Genomic DNA, 11,558 nt, shown 5'->3' with positions numbered 1-11,558 from the left:
TCATCATCAGTCATCTTTTTGCTTGTCTCTCTGCTCCATGTTTGGGATAAAATTCAACCCGCCAACGTAGCCAGTGGGAGCGGTGGTGTTACCAGCCACTGCCGAAATCCACCCGCATTTGGCCGGTTGGCCAGTGTTAATGTCAAGCCCTGAATGTCTGTCTGTCTCGACTTGGGTTGGCTAAACTATGGCACTGACATTTGCTGGCTAACACGTTTTATCCTACTTTTCTTATTGAATTATGTACATTGAAGTACATTGTGTTCCTGTTTTTTTTTACTTTAAAATGTAGCACAACAGAATGGAAGCATCAGAATCTTCTCAGCTTGGTTCTTTAAGAACTAAACATTCGAGTTTACACCACTGTGATGGCAAACTAGACTTTAAAGGTAGGACTCTGGGTTTTATAACTGGCTGTCTCACACAAAGAGCAAGGGTGTATCAACACTGTCTTTGAGGCAGCTAAATGAACAGTACAACCTGGTCTATGTTAGAGCACACACTGTATGTTTTATCAGCAGAAGTTATCAAAACTATGGTCTCTCTGAAAATGTGATACTTGCATTGATGTATAACTCAATCACTTGAATTTGCTAAATTGAAAAGATGTTAGCTATAATCAATTAATTAAAGTCAAGTGCAACAAGTTTGCAATAATTTTTGACTCGTGTTTATGCCATGTCAAACTGTAATCATGTTTTACCAAACTGCTTCCTATTGTAAAAACTAGCCAGAAAGAGCTCCAACTGCTGCCATGAAGGTCGGGTATTTCAACTCTTTTTGTGACATGTGGATGGATAACATGGATATTAACTGTGAATGATGAGACCCAAAGAAGTAAAATAAATTAAAGTGACCAACAACACATTAGTTTTGAATTTCAGTGTATTTCATCATAAATGATGACCCACACAATTTTCTCAATTTATAAAAATGATCCTCTATCCTCTAATCACTTACAATGAGCTTGTCAGCAGAAGAAACACAAAAATGAGATTTGACAAAAGAAACTTTATAACAAGAAAAATGCAGATGTACAAAAAGTTTTTCTATTTTGAGCTCTTGTGTAACCCAGCACAGCAAAAACCTGTACTAATGATGTATATCACTCCCAAAACAACACTAGATTACACCATTGTCCCAACAGCACATTTTGGTTTGAAATGACATATGGAGAAGATAATTTTCTCATGTTAAATAATACCTTTTTGTTTGACTGATGATGTCATTTCAGGCATATCAGGATTACCTTTTGAAGTAAGGCTGACTGGTGACAAACCAGAGATGAAACAGCATTCAACATGAATGATATCTGATTCAATAAACTGAAACATCGTGGTAAAAATCAAATTGAAAGGATGTTCAGGGAAGAAAACAGTTTTGTTTGCATTCACCTGCATGATATTGCTTTTCACATTATAAATAATGGAGCATTTTGAGTGACACAGTATGACAGTGATAGAAATGAGACACAGAGGCTGCTCCTACCATTGTAACAACACTTCGCAATACAGACTCTTTATAAAAACAGTAAACCTGGCAACAAATCACATTTTTTTTGATGCCTTTAAAGAAGGACTCCAAGAGACCAAGATACATAAAAAATATGCCTCTGATTCAGGTGCATAAAAGATCCTTTTTCTTTTTTGCACCCGTCTGCAGATAGAATCCAGGTTTTCAAGCACTGAATCCTTTAAAATGATCTCAAATAAATATGACTCTCATGTTTAAAAAACATGTAACATTTCCCCGTCATGTCATTCAAAGTGCAGGTTAACACTGTACACAGCATCAAAAATATCATGCCAATGATTAAAAAAAATAAAGTTTTTAGTAAATTGTGTTAATATCTTGCTGCCAAAAAAGTTTGCTCACTGGCTACTAAGTGGCATGAAGCCTGAAGAGCCATAATTAAGTTGTAGTACTATGCACAGCTTTTTTCACAACAAAGGAAACTGCATCAATTAATCACATAGAAAAAAGGATATGTGTAAAGCCACAACATAAAAAAAGTAGTGACTGAGAAATAAGGTGCTCGTGATAATGTAAAACAGTTTTGTTTGGCACATTGTGTCCATTTCAACAACATCTGTTAGATTACTTGACAACACTTAGTCATTTGTAATCATGATTTAGTCGGTGAAGTGGTTCAAAGGTCGGGGTAGGATCCTTCCTGGACTTCTGAAGTTCTCCCCCTGCATGTGTGGGCTTTCTCTGGTTGCTCTGTCTTCTTCCCACAGTCTGAAACATGCTCACCGGGTAGATTGGTCACCCTAAATTGTTCATAGTTGTGATTGTGTGCATGAATGTTTGTGTGCCTCTAAATGTTGGCCCTGTGATTGGCTGGCAACCTGTCCAGAATATACCCCACCTCTCGCACAATAATAACTGGTGCAATAAATAAACAATGGATGTGCTCATGAATGTAGTAGTTATATTTCAAACTGTTGAAATCCCATCTTTTCTTATTTAAGTAATATATTATTTATTGTTAGTATTGTTTTGGGGGAGGAAGGTTGTAATGGCCTTAATGCATTCGATGTTTCTAACATCTTCTAATGTTGTCAAAGTCAAAGTGTACAACAGTGATGCTCTTTAAGAAAACTATTCCCAATGTAGTGCAATAATCTGGTGTAATGAAAACAAACACTTGTTAGTTAGAGGGCGAACAAATGTCTCAGTGTGTTTCTCCTCCTCCTCTTCTGCTTCTTCATGCTGTGCAGCCAACACAGCCCGACTCAGTCAAGAGCTTTATGCTTATGCAACCGCGCGTGCCCTCTGCAGTAACTTTGCCGGCACGCTGTAGCATTTCCGTGTGTTAGCATTGTCTGCTCAAGCCAGCTATGGTGAGTCAGAAGGAGAAATGTTGCTCGAGGACACTGAACTGTCCTGTGCAGCAGGGCTGCCACAAGGGGAGTGAAGAGAAGCCTCTGGCCTTTTCAGGTTCTCGTTTTCTCTCTTGCTCCTTAAATACAACCTCCTTTTGAAAGTGCTCCAGTGTGTGATTCCGTGTCTGCTACCAGCCGTTTCTAATGTTTCTTCTGCTGCTGGGGGCTTCTTGCTCATAGATGATCCAGGTAGGTATGTGGAAATGACGTGGAGTGGGTTCACAGCTTGGCAGCTTTCTTGCCTAACGTATCTTTGGTGCTTGTGCTTGGTTAGGACGGTACCAGGGTGGTCAGAGTCTGTCCAGCTCAGTTTTCTCTTCTGGAGTGGAAAAGGCAAACCAAAAATAAAAAACATGAACAACCAAGGACTTAACACATCTAACTCTCTAGTAAACATTCTTGGATATGTTTTCCTCAACAGCATTATGTTTTTATGGAACATATGAACATAGGTCTTATCACAAATTTTAAAAGTATATTTTTCAAGAAACAACGTGAAATGTAATTTTGCATCTCTGGTTTGATTGGTGCACTCTTTCTAAACTCCATCACATGGTAACAAAGCTAACATTAAGCACAAAGCTCACTTTGACAGGCATGTGGAGCTGACTCTTGCGCCAGTGTGGTGGGAGTCTTGGAGTGGTTGTCTGGGCTGGTGTATGAGTGGACTGAAACGCCACATGAGGGAACCAGATTTTGAGCATCATCTCTATCTGCAGCAGGTTTTGGAGGTGTTTCTCACTGCAGAGAGGAAAGAAACAGGACATCAATCAGACTGACAGACTCTGATGACGCTCACAGTATCCCCAACTCGATGACAGGCTGTTCATCTGTTACAATCTTACCCCATTTCAGGCCTCTGGAGTATTCCAAGAATCTTCTGCAATCTGTCCATGGCAACACTCTGCTGGAAGCTGGATAAACCTGTCAAAATAAAAGTCCATCAATCAAGTTCAAAGACAAATAGACACTATAGCAGTGAACATAGGATATGATGCACTAGAACCTGGGAATAGATGCCCACAGAGTGAAATGTTCATACAAACCTTTATCAAATCGACCAGCCTTAAGTCCGTGCAGAAGCTCAAGCAAAGGACGGATATACCTGCGGAGGTCTGCACACTGAGGAAATAAGAAGACAGGCCGATTAAACTCTGATAGTGACTTTCAATGTGGTTTTTCTCTGAAAAACAGTAACCCATAGGAATCTATTTGGGCATGCTCACTTTCTGTGCAAAGGCCAGGTCCCCTGGTGTCGCCGAAGACGAGCCTAACGTCATAACTCCAAGAGACGAAGCAGGGCTGGGGTGTTTGGTTTTGTCACCGCAGAGTTCAGATTGATCACCTCTTGACCTCAAGAGTTCTGAATGAGCAGGGAAACCAAGGTAACCTCGACATAGTGTGACTTTTTCGACGCCTGAGAGTGACTTTCTTGCTCTTACGCTGTCCCCCTCTCCCTCTGAGAGGACGTCGGCCTCGTCCTCGGTCTGCTCGCTCTCACTGTGGAGGAAGCTCGAAGTGGAGGGGAGCGAGTCATATGACGGCCATTTGGAAGAACAGCCAAGTGAGTTCATCTGTGGAGACAGAGAGAAGGAACAAAGTCCAAACAGAATTTAATAAGGACAGTCACTGGCGAAGAGCAAAATATATCTAGAAAGGTTATATATTTACATCAATGAATGCCTCTATATTGCACTAAGTAAAGCATTCACATTGCTTTACTTAGATTTTTGCTCCTGACGGTGGATTTTTCTTTTTGCAGCATATCAAGTGCTATGTGACACCATCTTAACGGATAACTATTTAAGGATATTGGCAATAACATGAAGAAGTCTGTCAACCCTTACTTCAGAACAGAGTGCGCAAATAAACCTAAACTATTTGAGTACCAGACTCAAAAACCAGCCAAGATAACGAAAACACAGCCCCTTTGTCACTGTCATCCAGAACGAATTAAAAGAGCACCCAATGCCAAAAACTATGAGTAACGTCTTCACCAAGTCCCAGCAAGTCAATATAAACAAGACAATCCCTAGACACATGATAGATGTCGATCTATTATTACACAGGGAAAAAAGCAAACAAGGACACGATCTGCCACCTCCCTCCTCCTCTATGAATATGCAAGTCAACTTAGGTAATGCAAGGGAGAGTGAGTGTGTGTGAGGTGTGTGTGGTGCATTCATTTCTCCAGACAGAGACAGCCACTTGGGTCATCTAAGGACAGATGTGTGTACAGCCACAGTTACCTCTTATGACTTCAACATAAATAACAAATCCTTTAACTGCTGTTCTGATCAGGGCTGGTCATGTATTGGTACCAGTGCTGCCATTATAATGAATGAGTGTTTTGCTAGCACGAGTTTTAGATGAGATAAGATAGAATAAGATATTCATTTATTTGTCCTAGCATGGAATTTCACAGTATTACAGCAACAAAGTGAAAAGTGAAAATGAGATCATTTGTTTTACAAAAAGAATATATAAAATAGACTAAAACAAAAAGTGTAACATAAGAACAAAAATATGCACAGGACTATCCAACTACAAGAAATGTGTAAAGAAACACTATAGTATTATGAAATGTGCACAGATTTATAACATACGGGTAAATATTCAAATATGTATATTTATATATATATAATTATGATGGTGAAGATATATTTACCAAGTGGACTGAAGCCTAAGTATAAATGCTTTGCTTCACGTTTTGTTTGTGTAGTCAAATGAAGCTAGCTGTACTTATCTTCGTATCAATTTATCCAGATTTGATAGTGAAATGACGTTTGTAGTTATTTTGGAACCAGAATATATTTTTCTCTTATTATGCCACCTAGCTGGTGCATGAACAAATTTGCCTGATAATGAATATTAACACTATGCTCTGGCTAAATATGCCAAGTAGTTTGATTACATACGAGATCACTTGTTACTGTCACTGAAGACTTTGAAAAACTTAACCAAGAGCAGGGAAAGTGTAATAAGAGTGCTCTTACCTTGTAGTTTAGGAAGAGTGGTAATTATAAGGACTGTAAACAAAACAACGACGCTTCAAAGAGTCAGGTTGCGCTGCGTCATGTACGATGTACGAGTAAAAATCCGAAGAGTTGGTCTGCTTACGTCCCTCTCTGACCACAGATGTGTAGACGCTGCGGTTTCGCCTGTTATCCCGTTAGCACTCAGGCCTCTGTGTCGTTTCTCTCTCTGCTCGTGTTTCGTTTGCGTACAACCTGTTCAAAAAGTACGACACTCACTCCGACACGTGCTGGAACGCTCCTGATCTGCGGTTGGTTGGAGGGGAATGTACTCGCTGCTCATTGGTCAGTAGTCTGGACCAATCATCAGCGTTCTCGGCGCCTATTGGCTGGTAAAACCGTTGCTCCCTCCTTACCTGCGACAGCAGCACGTGTAAATGGTATGGCTGTGTGTGGAGAGGGAAAGGAACAGCACGCGGCGTCTTGCATGTGCTGAAAATTTTTGTATGTAAATTAGGACACATTTGTCCTGTTTTGTAAGAGACTGTGCTTATGAGAGCATTACGGGCCCAAATGGCGGCATTTGAAGTGTGGCTACAACTTTTGAGCCCCTGCTTGTCTGTTTACCACAGTTTTAAGTCTCTGTCTTCCTCCAAAACATGAGAGAATGCATACACACAGAATATATTTCAGTATAATGCACATTACAGCAGATATGTGTGTCAAAAAAAACGCCAATTTACAAGTTTGAATTCTAATAAGAAATATGCAGTCCCCAAGACATAATCTTTTTTAGTATTATTTTTTTTTTACACATAACAACAATTCAAAATGTCCAAGTAAATCTCCTAGACACATGGAAATTCCTCTGACATTACAACCATTTGAGAAAGAGCTTATATGTGATGAGCCCAGTAAAAGAACCAAGAAAGAAACGTTTTTTCAACTGTCAGGTGAACAGTGACAAAAGTTACATGTGTCATGTGCATGGCCAGCAAATTAAGGTAAACAAGACTTTGCATTTCAGTGTGTGTGTGTGTGTTCATTATGGAGTGAAAATAGTCAATAGGCCAGGTTATGAAACATGACAGCATAGTCCTATAGGGCTATAGACAGGCAGCTCTGGACCCAGTGTAACAAAGTTACATAATGAGATTGCTCTATAGTGAAGAGTGACTTCTATTGGCCCATGTCAAATAGGATGCTGTTATTTGCAGGAGGATTTGTCAGCTATTGATAAGCTTAGAGGGCTGTTGAAAAGAATGGGTTTTTTCCAGATAACAAAGAGGGGATATTAAGGATAATGTCAAAGCCAGTATCAATATGTATGCATTATGTTAAACACATTAATAAAGCCACTAGGTTGAGCGTGAGGGAGAGAGGCTGTTTCAGCCAGCTGGTCAAATAATTTTGGAGTCTAGTGTGAAACTTGAGGCTAATTATAGTACAAACAACAGTGTAGTGGTGAAATGTGCTATTATCGGAAAACAAATTACTATATAAAGGTGATACATGCTTCTGAGTGTGTATGCTGACTCTTAGTTGTTATTGTTTAAATGAAACAAGGATTCAGCAAGTATGATTATCAGCTAACCAGTGGTTTTATGAATAAAACTATAAAACTGCAACATCTGCAAGCTGGTTATTTTATGTCCATGTAGTGTCGTAGATACCTCCCTGCACGTGAGACAGCTTTCAAATTAGGAGTTTAGCTGAGCTTTATCCAAGTCCTCCTCATGGTACAATGTTGAAGATATCATCTCTTAGATATTTAAGCTTTTTTATTAGAGCCTGGATTACATGGCACAAACTTTGATTTATGATAAAAATCAGTATGTCAGTAAATCCTAATGTCTGAAAAAATGTCCAATATCCAAATACCAGACTAGAAAAAACAGCTAAGAGGCCGAAAACACAGCCTCTCTGTCAGCATTATGCAGGAGAGGTACACTTGATGCCAAAAGCTGAGTAATGTCTTCTCCAAGTCACAGCACGTACAATACAAACTAGAGACAAGCACTAGGCGCACATGATAGATACTGATCTATTATCAAAAAGGAAGATAGCTGACAGAAACCTGATCTGCCTCCTTCCTTTATAAATATGCGAGTGCACTTATGTAATGCAAGAGTGTATGAGTGTTGTGCTTATTTGCACTTATTGTTCCAAAAAGAGGAAACTACTTGGGTCATCTGAGGACAGATGTATGAATGCTACTTCTTTTAATGCATCTATTGAGACACCATCACTATTCAATAAATTATATGATGAACTAATCCAGAATCCATGGAAGCAGTTGTGGTAAATACTATGCTAATAAAATGCTATTTGTCACATTAGTTAAAGCTGTTGGATATGTATGAGTACTTTATTGAAGAGCTGTGATGACTCAAAACAAGGGTAGTCAGGTTTTCATGTGATGGTGGCCAGATAAAGAGAACTAATGTTTTCCTTTTGGCAAACCTTCCTGCTGGCATTTGTTGGCGAGAAGAAAAGAGAGGCAGAGTGTGTGAGACGGTTCATTTTGGAGACTGTTTGCTTATTTCATCATTAGCTTCCTGCACACAGACACTGGGTGTCACAAACACAGTGCAAGTACACCAGACTAAAACCCTCTGTGCTCCCATGCTGGGTATTACTGATACCGATATTTGTACATTAACTACCCTATAGCGTAATTTCATAGAATGCTCATCTATTCTTCAAGTCTTAGTTATATGCAACCACACAAAGGGACACAAAGTTTGTGGCACAGACCACAGACGCCTTAAACTACAGACTACTTCTTGAGGAAAAAAAGTAGTTTTAACAAAAACCTCTAACAGAAAAGTGGGTAGATTTTTAAAAACAGCATTTACTACAAAGAAATGTTCAATTTCAGTTATCTGATCTGTTGAAACAACAGCCTAAAATAATTTATTTTCCAAGTGAGTGACTGACCCTCCAAACACAGGCTGACAGTGACCTCTGGTGTTAAATAACCATACTCATTTCTCTTCCCTTACAAGCCACAGGACAGACTGTCAACATGACCTGATGACCTCAGTCTGGTGTTATGTTTAACTTGAGAGCACTTAGACACTCCCTGTGGTGGAGCTATAGGTCTGACAGATGTGCAGCAAGGTCGAGGTATCTAACTTATGGAAAACTGCAGGAGGGAAATGACAGCATAAGTGGACAGTAATGGCATACTGTGATGCAGTGACCCTGAATGTATGAATGGAGAGCTGCTGCTGAGCTCAAACACCAATTAAAAAAACATTCACTGCTTTGAATGCCCTAAATTTACTTTACAAGTCAACAAGATGCAAGTTCTTTAGACATTCTCTTAACATTTATTCTCAACAAGTAACTATTAATCTGCTGATCACAACAAAAGTGTGTATGAATATCTTCCATGAAAAGGCAGTAATCTTCTCATGGAATAAAAAAAAATGTCCAGAGTTGTCATAAAAATGATGCACATTTTCTCTCTTGAAACAACATGACTTGAGAGCCTCTTCTCTTAAAATTTCTCAGAATCCACGTAGATGTCACATGATGTTGATCTTGATTGTTTCTTCCATTTTGCTGGCCCTGTCTCAACCAGTCTAATATTTCCCCATTTCATCAGACTGCACACTGGCTAGTTACCAAGCCAGGGATCCTCTCTGTTCGTCCTCGAAATAAAGGCTATTTTTCTGGCCATATCCATGTGGTAGATCCGTTTACAGTTCTCAAAGTTCTTCCGCTGACGCTCTCGGCACGGCTTCTCAAAGTAACGTCTGCGCTTCACTGTTTCGATGATCCCATCCTGAGACAGGACCCTGGAGTAAGAAGAGAAAAACGTTCATTCAGTTAATATAAATTACAAAAAAATCACCAATTCTTGGTTAAGAGTTGACAGTCCGAACTTCAGTATTTCTAACAAGTCATTTATATCACATAACCTATTAATTGTTATAGGGATGCATGATATTGGATTTTTGCCGATATCCAATATGCCGATATATCGAAACCCCTTTTGGCCGATACCGATACTGATAATCACAAGTTTGTTTGTTTTTTTTACTGTAAAGAAAGCTAAGTCTACCCTGTACTGGAATTTAGGTGTTACTCTAATTGTGACGGTCTTATTTGTTTAAGAAACACACATAAAACAAGACAAAAAACATTTGATTTTACCATAAATAAGAAATGTATTATTTTTTCAAACTCAAGACATACAGTATTGAAATACAGAAAAACAATTTCTTTGGATCACATGAACTTTAAATGTACAATGCATTTTTAAATATAACCAAGTTGCATTTGATTATTTTAGAGCTACTGTAACAACCTGGTGACAGACACAGAGCTCTGCTGTGCAAATAAATGAAGTGCTACATTTTATTTAAGGAGCTTATTTTTCAGATGAAAAATAATAATAATCCTAACTGAATAGCACCTTATCGTCTGTGCCTATCGGCAGAAATGTTCATATCTGCCGATACCGATAAACGTGTTTTTAAATTTTTATCAGCTGATACTGATATTGTGCTGATAATATCATGCATCCCTAAATTGTTATTAAAATACGCGACTGTCGCAAATTCCAGCCAAAGATATGCTCATATACGCACAAATGGAATAAGTCTGCATATTAGTAGCACAAGTTATATAATCAGCAAGAAGGTTTTAGAATATAATTTTCAGCAAACTTACAATCAAAATAATCCAGCAAAATTTCTGTAAACTAACAAAATAATAAATAAAATAGTCAAAATGCTTCAACACAAACTGAAGAACAAAAAAGTCAGTTCAGGATAGATCTGGATAAAAAGGTAGACAAGGTAGCGTTACGGAGAACTGAATGTGGGGAAAAAAAAAGTTTGGAACACTTAATCATACTTCTTTTGGCTTATATAGCTTTGAAAATTTATTCATAAACTATAAAGTTAACAAAACACTCCTGGACAAATCAGGGGAAAAAAAATACAAGAACTAGCATTTTGTACAAGTGAGCCGGTGTTAAGCTGATTTTTGTAGGCAATCTATTGAAAACAGCATTTAAACATACAGGCTGTTCGCCTCTTAACCAAATCTTATCTGTCTCTTACCAATCTTTCAGATGATGACATTATGATGCTGTCGGTTAATACGCTGCAGAAAGCAGCAGCAACGGCTTTAATTTGGGTCAAGAAATGGCCAGTCTTTAAAGACAGTTTATTGGATCCACTAGCTCAGCGCAGGTGGGATTTTTATGAGTCTACCACTTGACTTTATTGACCCTTAACCCTTAGGATCTTTTAAGAAATGAAAAAGAAATTGTTTTACTGCAATGGCGCGTTGTGAAAGGTCTTGCTTGTGCAGCTCAATAATCCTGACACTACTTAAGAGAGAGCCGTTTGGTCTTTGCTATCAGGAAGTCATTAAAATGTGAATGAGAAATTTAATTAAAAAAAAAAAACCAAGGACATATTTCTGCGAAGATTTTGACATTTCAAAACTTTGGTCTTCAACTTTTGATCAGCTGATGAGCAGGCACGATACAACTACGCGAAATAAGAATTGCTGTAGTTTCCCCCTCGTCTTCAGCAGTGCACCACTGCGCAGTCGCAGCACTCAACTGACATTGAGCGGAAAGCTAACGCAAGCTAACGTCAACGTAGCCGTAGTTAGCTCATCGTTCTACTGATAACATCAAGAAAGTCGTATATCTCATATTAAGTTAATG

General features: G+C 38.7%; 2 protein-coding genes across 3 annotated transcripts in view; both read right to left on the bottom strand.

Annotated features, from left to right (window-relative positions):
- Positions 1-906: 906 nt before the first annotated feature.
- ciarta (circadian associated repressor of transcription a) lies at positions 907-6,147 on the bottom strand. Of its 2 annotated transcripts, none has more exons than XM_074686504.1 (6): positions 5,885-6,147; positions 4,115-4,462; positions 3,935-4,010; positions 3,734-3,812; positions 3,476-3,629; positions 907-3,207 (listed from the first exon to the last, which is right to left on the bottom strand). In XM_074686504.1, exons 2-6 carry the CDS (start codon positions 4,460-4,462, stop codon positions 2,842-2,844), a joined length of 1,023 nt encoding a protein of 340 aa, XP_074542605.1. In that variant the 5' UTR covers positions 5,885-6,147; the 3' UTR covers positions 907-2,841. The 2 variants fall into 2 exon arrangements, with proteins under 2 accessions (XP_074542605.1, XP_074542606.1); XM_074686505.1 differs by lacking the exon at positions 5,885-6,147 and having other exon boundaries at positions 908-3,207; positions 4,115-4,251; positions 4,331-4,421.
- A 502-nt stretch (positions 6,148-6,649) lies between these two features.
- mrps21 (mitochondrial ribosomal protein S21) overlaps positions 6,650-11,558 on the bottom strand; it is a 5,054-nt gene continuing 145 nt past the window's right edge. Inside the window, exon 2 of the mRNA XM_074686027.1 lies at positions 6,650-9,669. Within this exon, the coding sequence (XP_074542128.1) occupies positions 9,489-9,669 (181 nt within the window). The 3' untranslated portion in view covers positions 6,650-9,488. The remainder of the gene's footprint in view (positions 9,670-11,558) is intronic.

Source organism: Halichoeres trimaculatus, unplaced genomic scaffold (genome assembly GCF_033239565.1).
Source record: "Halichoeres trimaculatus isolate MK-OKI-2021-1 unplaced genomic scaffold, fHalTri1.1 fHalTri1_scaffold_14, whole genome shotgun sequence".
NCBI classification, from domain to species: Eukaryota; Metazoa; Chordata; class Actinopteri; order Labriformes; family Labridae; genus Halichoeres; species Halichoeres trimaculatus.
This window is presented reverse-complemented; position numbering and strand designations above follow the sequence as displayed.

Bases quoted from the DNA above. Each gene is read 5' to 3' on its own strand.
- ciarta (XM_074686504.1), bottom strand. From the start codon at position 4,462: ATGAACTCACTTGGCTGTTCTTCCAAATGGCCGTCATATGACTCGCTC. The intron at 4,011-4,114 runs GTGAGCATGCCC...TTATTTCCTCAG, and splicing joins ACCTGGCCTTTGCACAGAAA to TGTGCAGACCTCCGCAGGTA. The intron at 3,813-3,934 runs GTTTGTATGAAC...TTATTTTGACAG, and splicing joins GGCTGGTCGATTTGATAAAG to GTTTATCCAGCTTCCAGCAG.